This window comes from Schistocerca piceifrons, chromosome 6, assembly GCF_021461385.2.
Source record: "Schistocerca piceifrons isolate TAMUIC-IGC-003096 chromosome 6, iqSchPice1.1, whole genome shotgun sequence".
NCBI classification, from domain to species: domain Eukaryota; kingdom Metazoa; phylum Arthropoda; class Insecta; order Orthoptera; family Acrididae; genus Schistocerca; species Schistocerca piceifrons.
The window spans coordinates 274,516,410-274,543,313 of NC_060143.1; the positions used below are offsets into that span (position 1 = coordinate 274,516,410).

A 26,904-nucleotide genomic window follows, 5' to 3' on the forward strand; every position below is an offset into this window, starting at 1 on the left:
GCGGCTGCTACGGGTTCTGACCCTACCCTCTCCTGGGTTTTACGCTGTATTCACAAGGGTTGGCCAGATCGCCCGTCCGCTAAGACTTCTGACCCGCTGCGGAACTACTACGCTTTGTGCTACCGCCTCATGGCTAGGGATGGTGTTATCCTCCTTTCCACCGATAATGCTTCGCCGCGTGTTGTGGTATCTGCGTCTTTGCGTGCTTCGGTCTTGCGCCCCCTTCACCAAGGGTACTGGGGTGTGTCTCGCACAAAATCTCTGGCACGCTGTCATGTGTACTGGCCTGGCATCGACACTGAAATAGCACACATGGTCGCTGCCTGCGACCCTTGTGCGTCACAGGCCCCCGCCCCGAAGTCATCTTTGTCACCATGGCCTTCGCCTGAGAAGCCCTGGGAGCGCATTCATGCTGACTTTGTGGGACCCTTTTTAGGTACTTATTGGCTCCTTGTCATTGACGCCTACTCTAACTTTCTTTCATTGTCTGTTGCACGTCGCCTACCACCGCGGCAACCAGAAGTGCTCTCGCCCGCATTTTTTCTTTGTTACTGATAATGGTCCACAATTTGCCTCTTCCGAATTTGCGGATTTTTGATCTCGTCACGGCGTTATGCATGTCACGGCCCCGCCGTTCCATCCACAATCAAACGGTGAGGCTGAATGACTGGTCCGCACATTTAAGGCTCAAATGCAGAAACTTCTGACTTCTTCTGCTGCTGATGATGCGCTTCTCCAGTTTCTGGCGTCTTACCGTTTCACCCCCATGGGCGACCACAGCCCGGCTGAGCTCTTACATGGCCGACAGCCCCGCACACTACTTCATCTTCTGCGGCCTTCCACCTCACGGCCGCGGGTGCCTTTACTTCGCCGGTTCACCGCCGACGACCTCGTCTGGGTCTGGGGATATGGCAGGCGGCCAAAATGGAGTCCGGGCTGCATCTTACGATACCGTGGCCGACACCCATATGAAATCCAGACGGACACGGGTGTTGCAGTGCGTCATTCGGACCAGCTTCAGCCTCGTGTGCCGGCAACGCCTGTTCTGAATGCCGCTACACCACCTTCGGCTCTACCTGACGCTCGGGATCTTGGCATCTCTCAATACTCACAACAGAGCCCTCTCACCATCATCTCGATGCCAGTACAAGAACGGACGCCACCAGGAGACGTGCCCATGCAGGAACCAGATGACGATCCTCTGTCGGAGCCAATCTACTCTCCTCCTCCTCCTACAGACGCTGACACATTGCCCATGTCTCCTGTTATATCAACTGGACTTGCCGCAATGGGCAGATTAGTGCATGGGGCCCCAGCAGATTCAACCCCTACGTCTCCTGTCATCTTGACTCGTTATCATCAGGGAAACTTCCGTTCGTACGGGAAGCCTCCTCCTCAAGATTTTACGGCCAGTCAAACAACGCCTATGGACGTTAGCCATCTCCAGGCCACCTCCATCAAGACCAGTGCAACAATTTCAAAGGGAGGAAAAGTGTTGTGACTCGCCGATCATTCAAACGGTTGCCGCGCAATTACGCGCGTCCTCTACGTGCGGCGCTGTCTGCCAGCCATGCAGCAGCTGCGCCACCTAAGCGGCCAGCCAGGCAGCGGCCGCTAGACTTCGACTCAGTGCTCATTCGAATGTTACCGTGTACACACGTATTGCTTGTCAACTTGCTCTGTGACTTGTATGTGTTGTGTCGTTTTGAAATATATGTCTTCAACTTGACATTGTAACAGCTCACTTATAAAACAAACATTATTGATCTATAAAAGTGCGTCCATACCATGACTTTTTTTCTATTCAACTTGCACATGCACATTTGCGAATGCATAATTTCTTTGAACTTGACGGTACGTGTACTAGCGCATTGCTTCCTGTGTTCGGTAGTAACTTCTCGCGCTGCTTAACAGATGACACGGAGCTGGGGTTGATGTGTGTTTCATTATGTAGGTGTTGGGGTTATGCTTTAAGGTGATTTATGTGCAATCATGTCTGTTGACTCAAAAGAAAGCACTCCGAAATTTGTGGATGACTACAGAAAAAGAGAAGCCAAATTAAATGCCGCACCTGAAGGTTATTTGAATAAAATTTGAGATATGATGCCCTGAGCATTAAGTATTAGATAAAAAGTCTCCGGTCATACTACTGTAACAAATAAGGTAAATCTCAAATAAGAAAACAGTGAAGAAACCAACAAATTTATAAGAACAGCTTACTGAAAGTGTAGACACATATCACTGTTGTAGTGACTTAATAGCCCAACACTGAGGAGCCTAACATCTGAACAAAAGAAATTATGGGATGGGGGAGTTCCTCAATGAACTACTGCAAATTGAAATTAAGGGCACTGATGATGCAAAAAACACAAAATTGGAAAACACATCTACCGTTCTATTGGATTCCATTCTGTGGATTTACCGATTTTGTCAAATCAGACAATGGTAATCTACATGCAACATTTTTTTAATGAAAGGTGTGTAAAGAACTTTTTATAAAATAAAACACAAATGATGTGCTGAAAGTCAATTAATCATCACATAATGGTTCAGAACTTCCCTAAAGCATTTCACTGTTTCAGAAATAATAACTGAAATTCTTTGCTTTGAAATGAGAATAAATGGCTCAAACTGGTAAATAAGTCAGCAGCTGCTATGTAACAGAATGTTAATTCAAGCCATACTGCTGCTGTTTCGCAAGCAAAAAATCAAAATTCACACTGTAACCTCTTCATGAAATTTGCAAACAAAGTAACACCATCACTTTGCATTTATTGGATCTCTTAATTAGAATCTCATTTCCCACAGTAACCTTCATGTTTTCTTTTCCTGTCACTTTTTGATCATAATAAACGCAGATCAAATTGCTGAGCAAAACAATGAAACAATTGAAAATCCAGGCTGTCATAATGACAATATTTTAAAAAGGATAGATTGCTACGCACTATATAGTGGAGACACTGAGTCACAAACAGACGTAACAAAAAAGACTGCTAAATAAGCAAACTTTCAGCCTAAAGGCCGCCTCCTGAATTAGAAAACATTAACTCACTCTGTCTCACACACACACACACACACACACACACACACACACACACACACACGACCACTGTTTCTGGCTGCCAAAGCCCGACTGGAGGCTTCAGCACATGATGTGAGAAGCAGTCTCACTGCTGGGTTGGGTTGTTTTGGGAAAGGAGACAAGACAGCGAGGTTATCAGTCTCATCGGATTAGGGAAGGACGGGGAAGGAAGTCAGCCGTGCCCTTTCAAAGGGACCATCCTGGCATGTGCCTGGAGCGATTTAGGAAAATCGCGGAAAACCTGTAGTCCTCCCGAATACGAGTCCAGTGTGCTATCACTGCTGTACAGTGCTCCTTATGGGAGCATACAAGGAGGAGGTGGGGAGGGAGTAGGGAGCTAGGTACGGTCGAGAAGTTAGGTGGAAGGTGAGAAGGTGGGGAGGTGGGGGGATGGAGGGGGGGGGGGGGGTGGGGGGCAGAAAAGGGAGAAGTGAAAAGACTGTGGAGCATTGGTGGAATACAAGGCTTTGTAGTGCTGGAGTGTGAACAAGGAAAAGTAAACAGTTCTGAAAACACACTTGACGTCTTGGCAAGAGTTAATAACGAGCATCAAAACAGACACAGGGATTAGTGAACACAGGGTTGTAGTAGCGAGACTAAATATCGTAACACCCAAATCCACCAAAAATAAACGAAAAAGATACCTATTCAAAAAAGCAGATAAAAATTCACTTGACACCTTTCTGAGAGACAATCTCCACTCCTTTCAAATTAATAATATAAACGTAGAGCAGATGTGGCTTGAATTCAACGAAATAGTATTGGCAGCAAATGAAAGATTTATAGCAAATAAATTAACAAACGTTGGAGCCAATCCTCCTTGGTACACAAAACAGGTCAGAAAATGGTTGCAGAAAAAACGAAACAAACACGCCCAATTTAAATAGATGCAAAATCCTCAACATTGGTAATCTTTTACAGAAGCTCGAAATTTAGTGTGAACTTCAATGTGAGATGCTTATAATATTTTCCACAACAAAACTTAGTCTCAAAACCTGGCAGAAAATCCAAAGAGATTCTGGTCGTATGTGAAGTATGTTAGTGGCAAGAAACAATCAATGACTTCTCTGCACGATAGCAATGGAGATACTATTGTAGACAGTGCTGCCAAAGCAGAGTTACTAACCATAGCCTTCTGAAATGCCATCACAAAAGAATACTAAGTAAATATTCCAGAATTTGAATCAAGAGCAGCTGCCAACATGAGTAACGTAGAAGTATATATCCTTGGAGTAGTGAAGCAACTTAAATCACTTAATAAAAGCAAGTCTTCTTGTCCAGAATGAATACCAATTAGGTTCCTTTCAGAGTATGCTGATGCATTAGGTCCATACTTAACAATCATATACAACTGATCATTCGATATAAGATCTGTACTCAAAGACTGGAAAGTTGCACATGTCACACCAATATTCAAGAAAGGTAGTAGGAGTAATCCACTAAATTCCAGGCCCATATCGTTAACATTGATATGCAGCAGGGTTTTGGAACATATATTGTATTCGAACATTATGAATTACCTCGAAGAAAACGGTCTATTGACACAGAGCCAACATGGATTTAGAAAACATTATTCTTGTGAAACACAATAGCTCTTTATTTGCATGAAGTGTTGAGTGCTATTGACAAGGGATTTCAGACTGATTCCACATTTCTGGATTTCCGGAAAGCTTCTGACACTGTACCACACAAGCAGCTTGTAGTGAAATTGCGTGCTTATGGAATTTCGTCTCAGTTATGTGACTGAACTTGTGATTTCCTGTCAGAGAGGTCACAGTTCATAGCAATTGATGGAAAGTCATCGAGTAAAACAGAAGTGATTTGTGGTGTTCCATGAGATGGTGTTATATGCCCTTTGCTGTTCCTTATCTATATAGACAATGTGGGAGACATTTTGAGCAGCCATCTTACGTTGTTTGCAGATGACGCTGTCATTTATCAGCTAATAAAGTCATCAGAAGATCAAAACAAATTACAAAACGATTTAGGAAAGATACCTGAAAGGTGCGAAAATTGGCAGTTGACCCTAAATAATGAGGTGTGAGGTCATCCACATGAGTGATAAAAGGAATCCATTAAACTTTGGTTACATGATGAATCAGTCAAATCTAAAGGCCGTAAATACCTAGGAATTACAATTACGAGCAACTTAAATTGGAAGGAATATACAGAAAATATTGTGAGGAAGGCTAACCAAAGACTGTGTTTTATTGGCAGGACACTTAGAAAATGTAACAGATCTACTAAGGAGACTGCCTACACTACACTTGTCCGTCCTCTTTTAGAATACTGCTGCATGGTGTGGGATCCTTACCAGATAGGACTGACAGAGTACATCAAAAAAGTTCAAAGAAGGGCAGCACGTTTTGTATTATCACAGATATGGGAGAGAGTGTCACAGAAATGATATAGGATTTGGGCTGGACATCATTAAAAGAAAGGCGTTTTTGTTGCAACGGAATCTTCTCATGAAATTCCAATCACCATCTTTCTCCTCCGAATGTGAAAATATTTTGTTGACAGCAACTTAAATAGGAAGAAACGATCACCACGATAAAATAAGAGGAATCAGAACTCATACAGAAAGATATAGGTGTTCATTCTTTCCACGTGCTGTACGAGATTGGAATAATAGAGAGTTGTGAAGGTGGTTCGATGAACCCTCTGCCAGGCACTTAAACGCGATTTGCAGAGTATTGATGTAGATGTAGATAGGAGGGTGAAGGACAATGACTGACTAAGTTTGAGACCAGGAAGGTAACAGGAATGTAGGATATGTTGCAGGGAGAGTGCCCACCTGCCCAAATTAGAAAAACTGGTGTTAGCAGGAAGGATCCAGATGACACAGGCTGCGAAACAGTCACTGAAATGAAGAATGTTGTCTTTCAACATGCTCAGTAACTGGGTGGTCCAGATGTTTCTTAGCACAGTTTCAGTGGCCATTCATGCGGAAGACAGCTTGTTGGTTGTCATGCCCACATATGATGCAGAACAGTGGTTGCAGTTTAGCTTTTAGATCACAAGACTGGTTTCACAGGTAGCCCTGCCTTTAACACGTTGGATGCAAACAGGTCGGCAATCCAGTTAATACACGGATCCTGAGGAAATTTGCTACAATTTATAATTTTTTAATAAACTTACTAGTCCACTTACCTCTTTAGGCAGTATACCTGCTTAACCTTCGATCCTTCCTCTTTATGAATATGTATATGTGTTTAGCACAAATAAATTATACAGGGATTTGTAGATATCACTCTAAAGACATCAGTTTTCAGCATTCTTATTTTTCCCAAAGTGGACTAAATTTTTTAAGTCATGGGGAATCGTAGGCTATTGATTTAAAACCACTTGTCAGCAGGAAATACTAAATGCTTGATTTGTAGGTAAAGTGTTTTATTGTGAAATTTTTTTTCTCTCATTTTTACAAATTAGAGAAGTTCTCTCAGATATGAAATCTTTCAAAACACTCTGTAACACGAAGGTCTGTGTTAAATGGCTTACAGTAGTATCTGATATCTTTCCTCTCTACCTTTCCCGAGCTTTCCCTTGTTCCCAACAGACCTTGTATCTTCTAGCTGGATTTGTTTTCCTTTCTGTTGGTGGTAGTTTCTCAGGAAAATGAGGTGCTGTGAGTCTGTTTGCACTTGCAACTCCAGATGCTGAATGTGTGTCTTCATTTAGTTCTACTCCTGCTTTTTGAACCAATTGCTTTGATAATTTACAGATAAAATCTGCTAATACACACTTTTTGGATATAACTCTTCAGCTGGTCTCCTCTGTCAACACCTGTTTTAGACAAGCTGTAGTCTAGTACAACGTCTAGCTTTACTGCCTCAACATATCCACTCCTGGATTTCATTCATCTCATGCTGTGTTGACAACAAGTGTACATCACATTTGTCTTTCGATTTCAAGCAGAGATGTCCTTTGCGACACACTGTCATTTCTCCTTTCTTTAGTTTTTGATTTATTAGGTCTCTAGGCAAACCTATCCTGTTCTTCATCACAGTTCCAACTCCCAATGTATTTATTTCCAATAGTTATTAAAGGACCGCAGGACTTGTATAAAATCTGTCCACTTATATCATATGTCCTTTGCCCAAATAACTGGAACTCAGACTTAGGAGCAGTGATTTGACAGAATTGTCAACATTTCCTCCAGTATAAACTTTAGCACTGCACATGTAATCTGTTTGACAACATACAGTTTTATCCCATATTTCTCTGGTTTGTCTTTCATATAAACATGGAATCCAATTCTTCCTCAAAAAGGACATATTACTTCATCCACAGGCAGATTTTGTGCTGGATAAAAAACTTACCTGCATCTTTCTGTGAATAAGTCCCAAACAGGTCTTATTTTATGCAGAGGGTCATGGCCTCGTTCTTGTTGAGGTATCCATAGTGCATTATTGTTCCCATGCAGCATCCTGAATACGGCAAAAATTCTGTCTCGTGACATTAGCTGAGATGCAAATGATGAAGCAAGCACAGTGCCTTCAAACCTATAATCCCAAAGTTTAGGTTTCTTTACAACACACATATGCAAAATGATTGCAAAAAATTGATATACTTCATGTATCCTCACTACTCTCCACTTCCTCCATGGAGATTTTGGTTTGATTCTGTTCTGACGGCGAAGTTCAGAAATAGTATCACTAGTTAACTTTACTTTTAGAAACATGCTGTAATCAAAAAATTGCAACAAACGGTCTAGTTCTGTTGATAGTGTATTGACAGGAACCTGAATTCCACCCATTTCTTCAAACAGAGGCAATTCAGGGAGTGCATCAAAATGACACCATTCATTAGGAAGGGCAGGTTGGTGAACTGAAAGACAAACCTAGCTAACAGAAACTGATGCATTAGCTTCCTCATACTCACTACCATTGTTTCTATCAGCATATTCACTATCAGTCATATTCACTATTTATACACTTTTACACACAGGAAGGATGCACACAATAGCACAACATAGCAGCTGACATAGAACAAAACAACCTTCAACAACATTTCGAGCATGCACGCAATTCACCTAACACTGGCACCATTCACAAGAGACTGGTGTGTGCTAGCCATTAACACTGCACTTACGACAAGCCACACAATTAGTATTGCCACTTACAAACATAAAACACGCGTTTAAATCACAAATAAATAAGTTGGAAGTGAAGAACCTATGACATACGATGATCACATTTTATGTTTAAAACATAGATCTAGTACATCCAACGGTTTCAATGTGTTAATGGGATAGGTGATGCTTGTGACTGGACTGGAGTAGGTGGTGGTGTGTGGAAGTAAGAGACAGATCCTGCATCTAGGTCAATTACAGGGATATGAGTCACGAGGAAAGGAGTTGGGAGCATGGGTCGTGTAAGGATGCATGAGGATATTGTGTAAGTTCAGTGGGTGTCGGAATACCACTGTAGGAGGAGTGGGAAAGATAGCAAGGAAGACATTCCTCACTTCAGGGCACAGTGAAAGGTAGCAGAAACCCTGGCGGAAAATGTGATTCAGTTGCTCCAGTGTTGGATGGCATTAGGGCACAAGTAGAATGCTCCTCTTTGGCCGGTCAGTGGGGCTTTGGGAGGTGGTGGGTGACTGGAAAGAGAAGGCATAGGAGATCTGTTTCTGTACAAGATTGGGAGGGCAATTATGGTCTGTGAAGGCCTCAGTGAGACCCTTGATATATTTCAAGAGGGACTGCTCATCACTACAGATTCAACGGCCATGGGTCGCAAGGCTGTATGGGAGGGACTTCTTGGTATGGAATGGATGGCAGCTGTCAAAGTGGAGGTATTGCTGGTGGTTGGGAGGTATGAGCAGGTTTGATCAGGACAGAGATTCTTATGTAGCCATCTATGAGATGGAGGTCAGCGTTGACAAAAGTGGCTTGTTGGCACAAGTAGGACAGGTGAAGTGAAAAGGGGAGACGATGTTGAGGTTCTGGAGGAATGTGGATAGGATATCCTCACCTTCGATCCAGATCATGAATATATGATTATGGAATCTGAACCAGGAGAGGGGTATGTGATCTGTGCGGTTAGGAAGGAATCCTCTAGATGACCCATGAATAGGTTGGCATAGGATTGTGCTACATGAGTGTCCAATGCCATACCCTGGATTTGTTTGTAGGTGTTTTCTTCGAATGAGCAGTAATCTTGGGTGAGGATATGGCTGGGTATGGTGACCAGGAAGGAAGTTGTAAATTTGGAATCCGTTGGGCAATGAGGAAAGTAGTGTTCAATAGCGGAAAGGCCATGGGCATTAAGGGATCTTAGTATAAAGGGAGGTGGCATCAACAGTGACGAGCAAGGCACCTTGTGGTGAAGGACCAAGAACTGTTGGCTGCTGGCTGCTGGTGGATGAAATGGTGGGTCTCTTTTATAGAGGAGGGTAGGTTGCAGGTAACAGTCTGTAGGCGTTGATCTACAAGAGCCGAGATTCTCTCAGTGGTGACGCAGTAATTGGCCACAATGGGGCATCCTGGGTAATTGGGTTTACGGACTTTAGGAAAAGAGAGAGAGAGAGAGAGAGACTCTGGGGAGAGTTTCTGAGATGGGCCTACAGATTTAGGGGGAGACTGGAGATCCTGCTGGGTTTCTGGAATGGGGTCACTGTGGCAGGGTGTAAGTGGATGAATCTGACAGCTGGTGGACTCCATCTGCCAGGTAATCTTCATGGTTCAACACAACAGTGGTGGGGCCTTTGTCAGCAGGTAGGATTGTAATGCTGGGATCAGTTTTTTGGCAGTTATTTCTGCAGATGTAAGATTAACTTGCATGTTGAGGGATATGGGGAATGATGGTGACCCAAGGTTCAAGGTTAAGAAATTCTGGAAAGTTAACAAGGGATGATTAGGAGGAAACCGTGATCCATCCTCACTGCGTCATTGCATCCTTCAACAAAAGACAATTTCCACAAGTTTCATCAAAAGTTCAATATTCTTCACATGTCTGTTGCCTGATCCATTACTTGAATTCCACGCTGAATATTACAGTGTTGTCGTGAAAGATTGTACTGCATTTTGATCTATTTTATCTTACTTTCTCTGTACATTTGATATCTGAATGATGCTCAAATTTAACATTCAGCTCCACTTCATGTTCCAGAGTCATCTTTGCTCTTGCAATTTGATAGTTCCATGTAAGATGTTCATCAGAAGCAAGTGAATTTATGATTTTACTTCAATACAATTTCATTTTACCACATAAGGATCTGGAGTTAGCAGGACCTGTCCTGTGTTTCAAACTAAATACTCTAGCAACTTCTTTGAACTGACTACTCTGAAAATGTTCTTGTCCATGCTAAGCCATAATCTTCCTTGGGGTTCACACGTAATGTGGCCTCTATTAATTACATCCATGGAAAACTAACTATCATGTTCTGAAATGTTTGGCAATACACATGATCAATGCTGCACCTTAAATGAGCAGGCATTACAATAGGTACTTGCAGCACTGTGGGACACAGTTTGCTTGTAACTTCTTGACAGTTTAAAACAGTGTTAAAGTCTAAAACTGGGACCTGAACCTCTGCTCTTCATAGGCAATCTTTGTAGAGGCTGAATTATCTAGGCATGCCAAAACAAGGATGTGGGTCTGAGTCCTAGTTAGAACACAGTTTTAGTTGATCAAAATGGTTATAAATAATGCACTCTGAGCTGCTGAACGCAAGATTCAATCTGTTTATTTTGTCTGGTTCATCTGTTGATCTAGTCTAAATTACTATGTCCTGTACCCTACTGTAGATAAAGCAGAAGCATCACATTGAGTGACCTGTGTGCTCACACAGACAGCTGTATTACAATGAGTTCCTCGAGTCAAAAGCTGTTAAGTTAGTTAACTAACTCATGTTTCATTACAGTACTATTAGAATGTACTGTTGGGAAAACTAAAGTATAGTGTTACCTTTAAACTGCACATTCTAATACTCTTCAGAGAATCATGCATCAAAACAAAAATTATTTCCAGGTATTCACCAGAGACAAAAATTTCTGGATATTCTTCCACCCAGGACTTCAGTTTTTCACAACAGAAAAGTCTGATCTTACTTGAACAATCCCTGCAAACACAGAAAGTCATGAGAAAAACACAGAAGCTATTAGATTAATTTTTTTAATGACTGTAAACTTAATACACAAAACAGCATCATGTCCCAATTAAGTAGAACTGCTCACTGTTCCATACAATAAATTCATATTTCTAAAAAACAATATTAAATTTACTTCATGAAAAAATGGGGAGGGGGCAGAGAGAGAGAGAGAGAGAGAGAGAGAGAGAGAGAGAGAGAGAGAGAGAGAGAGAGAGAGAGAGAGAGAGAGAAGAGAGAAGACAAGAAAAACATCTCTCTCTCTCTCTCATTCTTTCTTAACACAACACATAACTGATTACAGCCTAAAAAATGTACTGTGGTGGATGAAATTGTGCCAATGTATTGCATAAGAAAATTGTTCTATTAACAAGAAAGCAAAATTAAATAAATATTAACATGCTTCCACAGTTTTCATATTCTCATTTCATGTAACAACAGAAAGTAATCATATTTCTGACAATGAACTTATTTACTGAAATTTTTACATGAGAATGAGGTTCTTAGATGGAGAAGTACTTCAGAAGATTTCTCCTTATGCACTGTATTCTCCTTTGACAATTTCTCCCAGTCTTCAGTAACGTCCGAGTCCCATTGCTCAAACTCTTCAGCCGAAGAACCTGAGACAGAAGCAAATAGGCAGTTTGTCAACAACTGGCCACGAAAGCCTTCACTTTGCTCAGCTAAAATGTTTATTAGTGCAGCAATGACTGGGATCTCTCCACCACTAGGATGTTCCTCTAAAGGATTCCATGAAAGGCAGTTGGCGTCCTTGTGTTTGTATCCATTTTTGTATACTAATGTGTCATCATATGCTTGAAGCTTTGTGCTCATCTTGCCAAATTGTCTTGATGAATGTTTCAGCATTCAGACAGCACATATAACTGATTGTCTGAACAACTCAAACACATTTTTCTCAGAAATCCTTGGCAGACTTGCAGAGTATACCAGAAGAGTAAGTGATAAGTCTATCAGCATCTTCCGAAACTTGCATCAGAACTGCACCTATCGTGTGGCCACTACTCATCAGTGTGTACACTGCTGACCATTAAAATTGCTACACCAAGAAGAAATGCAGATGATAAACAGGTATTCATTGGACAAATATATTATACTAGAACTGACATGTGATTAGATTTTCACGCAATTTGGGTGCATATATCCTGAGAAATCAGTACCCAGAATAACCACCTCTGGCCGTAATAATGGCTTTGATACACCTGGGCATTAACTCAAACACAGTTTGGATGGCGTGTACAGGTACAGCTGTCCATGCAGCTTCAACACGATATCACAGTTCATCAAGAGTAGTGACTGGCGTATTGTGACTAGTCAGTTGCTCGGCCACCATTGACCAGACGTTTTCAATTGGTGAGAGATCTGGAGAATGTGCTGGCCAGGGCAGCAGTTGAACATTTTCTGTATCTAGAAAGGCCCGTACAGGACCTGCAACATGCGGTCGTGCATTATCCTGCTGAAATGTAGGGTTTCACAGGGATCGAATGAAGGGTAGAGCCACGGGTCGTAACACATCTGAAATGTAACTTCCTCTGTTCAAAGTACCGTCAATGCGATCAAGAGGTGACCGAGACTTGTAACCAATGGCACCCCATACCATCACGCCGGGTGATATGCCAGTATGGCGATGACAAATACACGCTTCCAATGTGGGTTCACCGTGATGTCGCCAAACACAGATGTGACCATCACATTGCTTTAAACAGAACCTGTATTTATCCGAAAAAATGACGTTTTGCCATTCGTGCACCCAGGTTCGTTGTTGAGTACACCATTGCAGGCACTCCTGTCTGTGATGCAGGGTCAATGGTAACTGCAGCCATGGTCTCCGAGCTGACAGTCCATGCTGCTGCGAACATCGTTGAACTGTTCGTGCAGATGGTTGTTGTCTTGCAAACATCCCCATCTGTTGACTCAGGGATCGAAATGTGGCTGCACAATCCGTTACAGCCATGCGGATAAGATGCCTGGCATCTCGACTGCTAGTGATATGAGGCTGTTGGGATCCAGTACTGCATTCCACATTACCCTCCTGAACCCACTGATTACATATTCTGCTAACAGCCATTGGATCTCGACCAACACAAGCAGCAATGTCGCGATACGATAATCCGCAATTGCGATAGGCTATAATCCGACCTTTATCAAAGTCAGAAACGTGATGGTATGCATTTCTCCTCCTTACACGAGGCATCACAACAACATTTCACCAGGCAACGCCAGTCAACTGCTGTTTGTATATGAGAAATTGGTTGGAAACTTTCCTCTTGTCAGCACGTTGTAGGTGTTGCCACCGACGCCAACCTTGTGTGAATGCTCTGAAAAGCTAATCATTTGCATATCACAGCATCTTATTCCTGTCGGTTAAATTTTGCATCTGTAGCACGTCATCTTCGTGGTACAGCAATTTTAATGGCCAGTAGTGTAGTTCCATCTTAGCATTTCCATCAAAAAGTGCTATTACTGGAGATTATGTCTGCACCTTTTTAAGGACACAACAATATCTTTCTTGGACCACATTCTAAAAAAATCTGGCACCTCCCAGCACCATGTCTTGTAGCAGCCATGCCTTCCAATTGATATCCTTTATGAAGTACCTGCGGTAGGAACACATTACAAAAAAGCCTCTCACATCATAAACGTACTGAGGAGCTGGAAAATCTTATAGGGCTCTTACTTCTACTGGATTAAGACAGATTATTTTTGTTAACTTGGTGCCCCAAGATTTTTATTTCTTGGGCAATGAGAAGCATTTTCTGGGATTCAGGCATGGACCTGCATCATGGATACACTTCAGCACACTTCTCAAGGGGCTTAGATTCTTTTCAAACATCTTCAAGAAAACAACAGTGTCTTAAAGATGGCAAAGACTTCTTATCCCTTTGAGGTGAAACAGATTGTCCATCAACCATTCAAAGGCGGTGGAGCAAGATTCTTTATTAATGATATTGAGCTGGCCTGCTTGGACTAGTTTTGCTGTCCCTATGCATACATTTAGGAAGGAGTTGTTGCTTTTAATTACAAACTGGTGTCTCAGAGCTCTCTGTCTGCTCGTGATGGTTATGAGTGTCACTGGCATATAGCTATGTTTTCTGTCTCACTGATAACAGGGAGATAAGTGCATTTTCAATGACAGACACCTGGCCCAAGCAAATGATGTGTAAACTTACTGGAGTAGCTTAGTCAATAAAGATCTTCAACTTTCCACAGTTTGTGATGCTTGAAATACATCTCATCCAAAGATGATGTTATAACAGACTTCTCAAAAACTGACGAATTCAAAGTTCTTGTTTTGTCATTGCTAGTGGTGCCTCGGCAAATTCATTGCTGTTGATGCTGGTAATGTTACTCCCAGAAATTTTCGAAATTGTCACCCACTAATGATTTTCATCAGTAATGCTTTATCTCCTTAAATGGTCAACTTTAGTTTCCTCAGTTTGGTGGCTGAGAAAATCGTTAAAATCTGTGTATGGGAAGAATGAACTACTTTGGCAAATTGAAAGGTGAACTGCTGTTTTCTTTCATTACAGTAGCGTATGACATACCTAAGGCACAGTGTAAGCATACCAGTGTGTTGTCCTCTTTCTCCAAATGTGTATTTCTGTGCACAGCAATCAAACTGGTGAGGGAGCTGGCTATATTGTCGTGGGTGAGAAACTTGGATGGTATCTGTCTACTGTAGGATAAGTCCAGCATTTCCGACTCCATTCCTCAATGTTGTTGTGCATTGTAGAGCAACATACCAATAACCAACAACCTCCTCCTCAAAGTATTTCCACCTGGCCAGATTTGACATAAACAGAAGACATAAATCCTCACTTCTCTTTTCCAGCTACTTGGCATATTTGCAGTGCTAGGCCCTGGTGGTCTTCCCTGATTGTAGTCAGTACATTTGGAGGCCTTTCATACATATTTAGGAGGACTCTTTTCCAGTGCAGTTCCTCCACTGATGAAGGCCACAATTATGGTGACTTACTAATGTGCACATGGATCACTGAAGCTTTCGCATGTATTGGTATCTTGGCAAGCACATACTGCTGGGTATTCGAGTACCTACCCATGAAGGCAACATTTTTGTTTAGTCTTATGGAAGCAATAGTGATATTAATGTCCAAGATACCCGGCACTTCCATCAAAATATGTCATGCAGAGTATCAGTTATAAGTGCAATGCGTGAGGGATCCATGATCCCTTACTCACAATTATTCATTATGCACTAACACAGGTCATATGCAGGTACAATGATTGATTATTGAGCAAATATAGAAAAAAAAATAAAGCAGAACCAGAAGTATCAGCTGCGGCTGCTGCTGCTGAGTGTGGTACCCTCACCATGGATAGACCCTCAGTAAATACAGAATAACTGTACTTATTATGAGAAGAATGTTTTTGTTTTACTAAAAGTGAATATTAAAATACAGAGTGCTGCTCAATGGTGTTTGAGTCAACCATGCTGGCCAATAGATCATAGTGTCAACCACTTGTGTGCATCCCCAGAATATCATCTCTCAATATTTTGACGTATTTGCCCTGTGTTCTAGATACATATGATATACATACGATAAAGGAGGTGTCTGTCTCTATTGCATTTAAAAATATTATATTACTTTATATTGTAACCTCTTCCATGACAATAAACTGATCATACTTAGTCATTAGACTAGACACTAAAATCAAAAGTTAATCTACTAACTATTCATAAATTTTTTAACAATCAGATCGAACAGGAGTGTTACCTTGTAGCTGCCATGACTAGGACCTGTGTCTTTGGATCAAATGATGTGTGTGCTAATCCCTGGCCAGTGTGATATGACAATTTTGAAACTCAAAAATTGCAGGAGAGAACAATAAAATTTGAACTAAAAGCAATACTATATGGGATATAAGCTTGTATATTGTGAGTAAAACTTGTTTTCACAATACTGTGCAGTGGTAGTGGTGTTAAATGAACTGCGTTTAAAAGTGTAAACATTAAAATCTGCTCGACTAGCAGTAATATTCAGATATTAAGGAGAAACAGGTCTGAACATTATCACAAATAAATAGGGGAAGCACTCATCATGAACTTAACTGAAGAGTTTTTTCTAGTTAATTTAAGCTCAAAATTCGTCTTTCATATGGACCCACAAACTTGAATGCATATGTAAATTCAAACATCACACAGTTATTAAGTGATTTCATACAGATAGGTGGTTCAGTGACAAAGAACATGGAGTAGGAAAGTGATTTTACATGCCACTGGAACTATGCCACACAAGGAACATTGATGACAAAAGGGTGTCGCAGTGAACTGTCCAACTGCAGCGACTTAGCATCGTAGATCGCTAACACCACATACCGATATGCCAGTATCTCCATCTAGGGGCAGAACTTCTACACAGCAGCGACAACAACACATGGTAGCCAAACTGGTAACATCAAGCAATGACAGCTCTGTCAAATAGCAGATGAGCAAACTTGAGCCATCACACCACCAAGCAGCGGCAGTTCCGTCCAGTAGGCGACCACAAAATTACGGCGACACCAACGCACCAAGTGACCGAGAATAGAATTACGAGCCGTGCAGATGCAATGCAACCACAGAAACACAAACTGCAACCCACCCAACCTAATGTCAAAACATCAGGAGGTTTACGGGAGTATATGTGAAAGAGGACAATCAGCTAACACAACAAAAACCCATATTATCCAGCTTTCAGAGAGTATATCAGATTTAAAGTTGTATTTTGCATTTTTGATTTGAAGTATAGTATGCTATTAAGTGCATGTTTATACAACTAACCACTGACAAAAGCAAACAGCAACAATTCAAATGCACTACTTATTGCAATTTACAAGTTTATTTGTTGACTTATTTATAGTATGTCCCTTCTTTAAGCACTCTGTGAAAATTTATGATTGAATGTCGATGTGTGTGACTTTCGTAGGTGTAAGAGGACTTCTGCTTTCTGTTGTGAAAGTTGTTCTGTTAATTTGGATCAACTACAAATGACAACTAGTGCTTACTACATTAACTGTTAATCAGAAGGAGCTGTGTGGGTTACTAACAGGTTCTTTCATAATACTTGCCACAAATTCTGAATAGTCAAGATGTCTTCAGAACCAAAGCATTAGATTGACGATGTAGTATCTGGTCAAATGGTCATAATGCAGGCATATAGAGATGATTCCAGAATCAGTGGTTTTGGCCATTCAACTAGTTACCCCGAGATACTAATAAATACAATGAGGGATAGACCAGGCATAGAAGAGGAATGGCTGCAATCAATTATGGAAAAGTTAATAGTTCACATATCCCAAGACGACTCAAAATCATCCAAAGGAAATAAAGAAACTGAGCATAGAGAAAATATCACAAGAAAACATAGAGAACATAGCAAAAATATTCCAAGAAAAAAAGAGAAAATATCACAGGAAACAAATAAAACATGGAGAAAATGCCCCAGGTACTGGTCGAAACAAATACAAAATTAAGGGAGACAATTATCCAAATTCAAGAAAATTGTAAGAGAGGCCAGAAAGAAAGGGATGCCAAATGCAGTACAATCTGGCCAAACTTCAAGACAATATGAACAGAGTGAGAGCAGCAATAATAGGAAAGCCCAAGAAACATGTTATGGACGTTTAACTTAAACTACAAGAGAAGAATCAAGAAGATGAAAAACAGCGTGACCAGCAAATGTGGCAGAGGTGCAACAAGAGTGCAGCATTGCTATCAAAGGACTGGAAAGAAAATGAAACTGAACTGGCTGTGAATTTGAGGGAAGAAACAACAGTACAGTGAAAAAAGGACGTTCAACAGGTCATGTCAGAGATCAGCCACTTGCTAGAAAGGATACAACAATAAAGAAATAAAACTGATGAGATCAATACGAAAATTAACAATGCAACTTTGAAAGTGAGGGAAGGTAATGATGATGTTATAGTGACTAGTGATAACACTTATACTCAGTTTGACACACAACAAACATACAGGGTGACAATTATTGAACTAAATGAAAAAAAAATGTTAAAAACTATGTCATGCACACACTTATACAACATGTAAATGTCACTACGGATATTCGGATTTAAGTTATGACATGTTTGGTATGCCTGCCATCATTCGAGATGATGTGGTGAAGACGAATAGCGAAATTCTGATGACCCACTGAAGTGTCAGAACATCGATGCTGTTGATGACCACCTGAGTAGCTGTTTTCAGATCAGCAATGTTTTTTGGGGTTGCTGCAGTACACTTTGTCTGCATGTGTTCAGATCCAGAGACCAAGGCAGCCAATCGAGGTCCATCCCATAATGCAGTCCCCAAAGTGCTCCTCCAGGACATCAGACACTCTCCTGCTTCGATAGGGTTGAGCTCCATCTCGCACAAACCACATCTTGTCGAAATCAGGGTCACTTCGGATAATGAGGACGAGATCATCTTCCAAAACCTTCACGTGCCGTTCAGCAGTCACCATGCCATCAAGGAACATCGCACCGATTATTCTGTGACTGGGCATTGCAACATCACACAGTCACCCTCTGAGGCTGAAGAGACTTCTTGAATGTGAAACGCAGATTCTCAGTCCACAAAATGCGCTAATTTTGCTTATTGACGAGTCCATCAAAATGAAAGTGGGCTTTGTCATTAAACCAAACCACATTCACAACAAAGCCCTTTTCATTAATTCTGTGGACCATAGTGTTGGCAAAACACAAACCACTGTTCCACGGCCCTGGGGCTTAACTACTGATCGGTTTGAATTTTGTACGGCAAAAGATACATGCCTTCAACAAAAATTTGTCACAGTGTATCCTGGTTCATTCTCACCAGTTGTGCAGCACATGTGATCGATTTCCTGGGGCTGCTTTGAAACGCAGCGTGTGTATTCTTGATGTTTTCACGTGTTTTCACCCTTTTTGGACAACCGACTTTGCCAACACTGTCATCATGAACACTACCCGTTCTCTCGAACTTGTGAATCAAATTCTTAATTGTTAGCAGACTTAGATCGGTTTCTCGAGTTTGAACTCGGTTGCAAACTTCCTTTGAGCCACAGTTGGGCTGTTATTGCTCACATAGTAAGCCCTCATAAGAGCTATATGTTTAGGCACACTGTACTGTGAGATTTTCACATGCATAAGGCCAACAACAACAAGGTACCTGCACACGCGCATACTAATTTCCATCATACCCCACACCCAAACGTGCAGTTTGAATGTCCTACCGCAAACTGTTCAGAATTTATGGCTATTTTATTTCATATAGTTCAATAACTGTCACCCTGTATAAATTAAAATGGAAATTGCACATACTGATACTTACCGAGTGGTTAAAATCAGTTACCACAACACACTTCAATGAAAAATCCAGTTTGCAATAGACAGTTGGAAGTTGGAAGATGAAACTTTCCCTTGGGGAGTTAAGAAGAAAGAAGAAGCTAATAATTCCAATCAATTTGAAGTGTCATCATTGAAGAAGTACTGATCCAAGAGTCACCAGTGTGCAACACTAAGATTTACTACACCACAAATGTCTTAACATACTGAAGAGTAAATTGTGAGAATTATTTGCTGAGAATTTTTGGGAGCTGAATGGAACCTCAGAGCAACCATTAAATGATGACAAAATGATACCTGCAATGAAGAGAAGACTGGATCAGAGGATGCAGGAAAACCCATATGGGAGTGACTAATAACAGAGATCCATCAACTGAAGTGCTGGAACAGTTAGAATCTATTCACTCACAGGAAAACAATCGAATGGGCAAACTCGAAATAGAAATAATCATTACCAATCATCATTTTAGTACCCCGCCATACTACAAAGGGAGAGGTGGTGAACATCAGTATAGGAACGACGGAAATGCCCATCAATATTAGCATGATCGTAGGAGAGAAGATGATCCAAGAAAAATGTGAGGTAGGACGATATATGGGTGAGTAATGAAATACAAGAGGAGGAGGATAGGCAATCTGGAAAATTAACTGAAGAACTATTCCTATTTCGGCCTGTTAACTACCCGCTCTGGCACTACAAACAAAAGCCTGTGCACCAAAGCACCTGCACAGTATCCTATTATCACAGTCAGAACAACATTATGATACAATTATGAACTAGCAGTTCAACTAATAACGTAACTGGGTAGACTAAAAATTTTGTTCCTCATATTCCTACCTCTACTACTCATTTCTTCAGTATTTGCACTATAATTTTATCACGGACCCAAAAATATGCCAAGGTATCTGATGACAGTATTTCTCTTTGTGGACCTTTAGCTTCATTAGATGATTGGGAATCTTAAAATGTTCCATTTTAATAACATATCTTTTCAAGCACAACAGACAATTTAACTCCCTGGCACCAGTAATGTATTTTCTGGGGGACTGTGTAACATCATTCTCCCAGGTTACTTCTGGAAATTTCCTTCAAAAGAAACATCACATCACTGGCATAAGCCACTATTCCTACGACTGCTTTCTCAAGGTGCAGCTTTCCAAATAATGGGTCAAGTACCAGATCGCAGAAGACAGAGCCACTTACAGATCCCTGTTGCCTTTCAAAATTTGTAAGGGAATCTCCTGGTCACCACAGGGATGAGACACTGTTTTGGCAATAGCTCTTGAAACAGCTGTAAAACACTTGTGGCGAGTCCATGTCACCCGTGTAGCCAAAAAGTAATGGCCAACATACTAGAAAACATCAGTGATACCTATCATTAGGGCTGTAACATAGAGGGTTTATCAGAATGTGTGTTACAAAGTATGGTGGTTGGTATATGGATACCTTGTGAGAATATCATATTGAAATGTGGAGGAGGATGCAGGTAGTCTGGACTACACAAGCTAGGCAAGGAGTAAGGGAAACAATAAACATTGCAATAAGATTGAGACTAGATGCACTAGAGCTTCCAAAACAGTACTGTAAGTAAATAAACCAACACTGGCAAGCAACAAAGGGTTTCTGTGAGTAGTGTGAGGTCAGAGTGTTTATCAGTGGTACTGCTTCATACGTACATGGCACACAAAGCACTCCACAGCCTTACATAGAAACCAATACAGTACCATACTATCTAGTGTCACATAATTTCATACTGTACATAGTTCAGTCATTCGCATGGCTTCTGTAAAACAGGAATGAATAATGGTTGTTGTACAAAACTGCAGGGTACATCGACATGCTTCTTTTATACGGATGAGCACAAAGTAATACAAGAGAAGCATGCGGGCTCTATGAAGAATGTTACCTCAGTGGGCATCACCCAGCCCACACTATGTTCGCAAGATGGAGAGGTGGTTACGTAAAATGGGCAGCTTAAGTCCTAAACGTCACCACGTTGGATGACTGCATACAGAACATACACTAAAATTTAAAGAAGGTTTTTCAGAGAAGACTTCTAGGGCCACTGAGCTGTAGCACACACCACAGGTGTGAACCACATAGCTGTGTAGCATGTTCAGCACAATGAGCACCTTCATCCCTTCGTACTCCAGAGGGCTCATGCAATGACTGAGGAAGACTTTTCTCATTGTGTCAACTGTTGCTAATGGCTGCTCACAAAGCAGGCTGGATTCCCAGTTCCTATGATGTATTCTGTTTTCTGACAAGTTCATCTTCACCAGGGGCAGCATTTTCAATACCGGAAAAAGCCATATTAGGACAAAGGACATCTTCATGGCTGCATATTCAAGGCCATCAACATCTCTTTGCTGTCAACATGGGGGAGGATCTCACTGATAACCATGTCATAGCTATGCACTTCATACCTACGCATGATGATGCTCACAATTACCCTGTACTACTGTGAAATTTCTTACCCAACTTGTTGGACAGGGCACTTCTGGACATCCAGTGCACCATGTACTTCTAGCAGGTTAGTGCTCCAGCATACTTTGAGAATGTAATATGTGGCCACTTGAATGACAGCGTCACCAACAGACGGACTTGACATGGAGGCCCAATAGTGTGGCTCCTTTGCCCACCGAACCTGACATCATTGAATTTTCGTTTATGAGAGTTCATGAAAATTCTTGTGTACAAGACACACATGGAGGCACCACAAGATCCTGTGGCACAAATGAAAGCAGCAGCTGTCAAAATGAAAGCAGCAGCTGTCGCTGACCATGATATGCAGGGAACCTTTACACAGGTTCAGTGATGCAACATCAGCTGATACACAAAATGTATCAAAGTTGGTGGCAGTCATATTGAGTACCTCCTGCAAGTGAATTAAACAGCTGTTTACTGACAGTGAAGTACATTGTCTCCTTTACTTCTTACCTCCTTCTGAAGTCCAAACCACCTATGCCGTTGTCCACATGCAAAGACACTAGCACATTAATGATATCCATCTACCAACCAACATGGCATGGCATGGCATGGCATGGCATGGCATGGCATGGCATTGCATTGCATACATGCCTTGTAATAAACGTACACCCTGTATTTATGAAGGGCAGTTTTGGCAAGCCTGGAAGTATTTTCTGCTGCAATCTACTGCATACGAATTTCTCATATACAGAAGGCAAATTGGCCTGCATGACTCTGAACCAAGGCGATTTTTGTCTTCACCCTTTTTCAAGAAAATTTCCTTTCCTCCAAGTATCCAGTATTCTTTCCTGCAATAAAGATGTGTTATGGAGTTTGCTCAAATATAAAATTATATATGTATCAAGGGCATGTAAAACATAAGCAGGAATGTAGTCAGGACACGGTGATTTACTCCTTTTCAGTTTCAGGGCTTCCTTTCTCATCTCCTCTTGTGAAAATTGAAAAACTGCCCCATCTCCATATATGCTTCCCCACTTCTGTTCTGCAGTTCTCTGTATTCATCAAATGCATCCACTGCAATGCCATGTGGAAAGAAAGTGTCCATCCATCAGTTCATGGGTAGATTGATGTTAATTTTCTGCATGTTGCTGTCTAATCATTTTAGAGTTGATAACATTGTCAGAAATTTTATCTTTTGACAGACAGTAGCATCAAGATGTAGATTCTGTGCCACAACTCAGTTCCAGCTAGCCACTGTTGCCTGGTGTTAGCAGTTTTTAACTTGCTGCTCAAGGTCCCCAGCTGCGAGCTGTTTCTTCCATGTGTGGGCTTCCTGGTAGAATCATCTTGCCTTTCTGACTTCAGTTCTTAGCCACTGGTGAATCTCATTACACCTTGCCTTGCAATACTGGGGAAGGGTACTTCATACCCAACTTCTGAAAATATGTAATCTAGTCAGTTACCCCACATTTTAAAATTATTTATTGACCTAAATGAATTATTCTACCATATTCCATATACGTTTAAAATTTTCAGTTAAACTTTACCCAAAAATTTGAGTTTCAGTAGTATATCAATAGCAGCAGAAAATGGTATAAGAGTAGCAACATTTATTCTGAATAGGAACATATGACAGATTGAGTCACAGTGAACAGTTCAGTGACAGGGTTGTTCTCATTGGAAATAATGGCAAACCAACACCACCAAAAACAGTTCAGGTATACATGACAATGTCACAAGCTGAAGATGAAAGAGAGAGAGAGAGAGAGAGAGAGAGAGAGAGAGAGAGAGATAGAGAGAGAGAGAGAGAGAGAGAGAGAGAGAGAGAAAATTGAGGATATTGAACAAGTAATTCAGTATGTAAATGGAGTTGAAAATCTGATAGTCATCAGGCACTGGAATCTTGTCGTAGGGGAAGCAGTAAAAGAAAGGGTTACTCTTGGTACTAGCAATGAGAGAGGTGAAAGACTAGTTGAGTTCTCCAATAAATTTTAGCTAGTAATAGCAAATTCTCTGTTCAAGAATCACAAGAGGAGGGTGTATACTTGAAAAAGCCCGGGAGATATGGGAAGATTTCATTTAGATTACATCATGATCAGACAGAGATTTCAAAATCAGATACTGGATTGTAAGGCATACCCAGGAGCAGATACAGACTCAGACCACAACTTATTAATGATGAAGAGTAGACTAAAGTATAAGACACTAATCAGGAAGAAGCAATGCGCAATGAAGTACTAAGGAATGAAGAAGTACACTTGAAGTTTTCTAAGGCTATACTGTGATAAGGAATAGCTCAGTAAACAGTTCAATGGAAGAGGGATGGACATCTCTAAAAAGAGCAATCACAGAAGTTCGAGGGAAAAATATAGGTACAAAGAAGGTAACTGCAAAGAAACTATGGGTAACAGAGGAAATATTTCAGTTGATCAATGAAAAAAGGAAGTACAAAAATTTTCAAGGATAATAATATAATGAGAACAAAAGCTGCCACTCACCATATAGCGGAGATGCTGATTCGCAGACAGGCACAACAAAAAGACTCACAATTAAGCCCTTGGAATGCATCATGTTGCCATGAAGTTCATTCCATGGCTCATGTTCAAGACCAGAAAGACCTTCACCTCACAATCTGTGAAGTACTTTTGGATCACATTACGGCCTTCTTCAACAATAGACACACACACACATTCACACATGCATGCATGCAAATGCACACTACTCCAGTCTCAGGCAACTGAAACCACACTGCAACCAGCAGCACTGGTGCATAATGGGAGTGGCGACTGGGTGGGGGTAAGGAGGAGGCTTGGGCGGGGAGGGGGAGGGATAGTATGGTGGGGGAGGGGGGGGGACAGACAGAGAAGTATTGCAGGTTAGATGGTAGATGGTGGGCAGGGGAGAGGTGGGGGAGGGGGGGGCAATGGCGGCAAAGGAGAGAAATAAAAAGACTGGGTGTGATGCTGGATTGACAGCTGTGTAGCGCTGGAATGGGAACAGGGAAGGTGCTGGATGGGTGAGGACAGTGACTAACAAAGGTTGACGCCAGGAGGGTTATGGGAACATAAGATGTATTGCAGGGAAAGTTCCCAGCTGCGCAATTCAGAAAAGATGGTGTTGGTAGGAAGGATCCATATGGCACAGGCTGTGAAGCAGTCATTGAAATGAAGGATATCATGTTTGGCAGCATGTTCAGCAACAGGGTGGTCAAGTTGCTTCTTGGCTACAGTTTGCTGGTGGTCATTCATGCAGACAGAGAGCTTGTTGGTTGTCATGCCTACATAGAATGCAGAACAGTGGTTGCAGCTTAGCTTGTAGACCACATGACTGGTTTCACAGGTAGCCCTGCCTTTGATGGTATAGGTGATGTTAGCTGTCGGACTGGAGTAGGTGGGGGTGGGAGGATGTGTGGGACAGGTCTTGCATCTAGGTCTATTACAGGGGTATAAGCCATGAGGTAAGGCATTGGGAGCAGAGGTTGTGTAAGGTTGGACGAGTATATAATGTACATTCAGTGGACAGTGGAATACCGCTGTGGGAGGGGTGGGAAGGATGGTGGGCAGGTCATGTCTCAATTCAGTGCACGATGAGAGGTAATCGAAATCCTGGCTGAGAATGTAATTCAGTTGCTCCAGTCCTGGATGGTACTGAATTACTAGGGGAATGCTACTCTGTGGCCGGAGGGTGGACTTTGGGAGGTGGTGGAAGACTGGCAAGATAAGGCACGGAAGACTTGTTTTTGTACACGGTTGGGACGATAATTACCATCAGTGAAGGCTTCTGTGAGACCCTTGGTATATTTTGAGATGGACTGCTCGTCACTGCAGCTGCGACAACCACAGGTGGCCAGGCTATATGGAAGGGACTTCTTGGTATAGAACGGATGGCAGCTGTCAAAGTGGAGGTACTGCTGGTGGTTAGTAGGTTTGATATGGATGGAGGTACTGATGTAGCCATCTCTGAGGTGGAGGTCAACTTCTAGGAAGGTGGCATGTTGGGTTGAGTATGATCAGGTGAAGCAAATGGGGGAGAAGTTGTTGAGGTTCTGGAGGAATGTGGATAGGTTGTCCTCACCTTCGATCCAGATAGCAAAGATGTCATCAGTGAATCTGAACCAGATGAGGGGTTTAGGATTCTGGGTGTTTAGGAAGGATTCCTCTAGATGGCCCATGAATAGATTGGCATAGGATGGTGACATATGGGTGCCCATAGCCATACCCCAGATTTGTTTGTAGGTAATGCCTTCAAAGGAGAAGTAATTGTGGGTGAGGATATAATTGGTCATGGCAACTAGGAAGGAGGTTGTTGGTTAGGAATTTGTTGGTCGTTGGGAAAGGTAGTGTTCAATAGTCGTAAGGCCATGGGCATTCGGAATATTAGTGTCCAGGGAGGTGGCATCAGAAGCGACATGCAGGGCGCTGTGTGGTAAAGGAACAGGAACTCTGGAAAATAGATGGAGGAAATGGTTGGTAGGATAGGTTCCGTGCAATAGGTTGAAGATGTTAGTCTATGAGAGCAGAGATTCTCTCAGTGGGGGCACCTTAACCGGCCACAATGGGGTGTCTTGGGTGGTTGGGTTTGTGGACTTTAGGAAGCATGATGGAAGGTAGGAGTGTGTGAGTGGTAGGTGTGAGCAGAGAGATGGACCCCAGGGAGAGGTTCTGGGATGCGCTCAAGGATTTGAGTAGTGAGTCCTTCCCACCCCTCCCACAGTGGTATTCCGCCACCCACTGAATCTACACAATATACTCATCCATCTTTACTCAACCCCTTCTCTGAATCCCTTACCTCATGTCTCATACCCCTGTAATAGACCTAGATGCAAGACCTGTCCCATACACCCTCCCACCACTGCTACCTACTCCAGTCCAGTCACTAATATCACCTATCCCATCAAAGGCAGGGCTGTCTGTGAAACCAGTCATGTGGTTTACAAGCTACGCTGCAACCACTGTTC

At 41.9% G+C, this 26,904-nt stretch overlaps 1 protein-coding gene across 1 annotated transcript in view; it reads right to left on the bottom strand.

Annotated features, from left to right (window-relative positions):
* LOC124802832 (cohesin subunit SA-2-like) overlaps positions 1 to 26,904 on the bottom strand; it is a 376,821-nt gene that overhangs the window by 336,588 nt on the left and 13,329 nt on the right. The window contains exon 3 of the mRNA XM_047263844.1: positions 10,996 to 11,149. Within this exon, the coding sequence (XP_047119800.1) occupies positions 10,996 to 11,149 (154 nt within the window). The remainder of the gene's footprint in view (positions 1 to 10,995; positions 11,150 to 26,904) is intronic.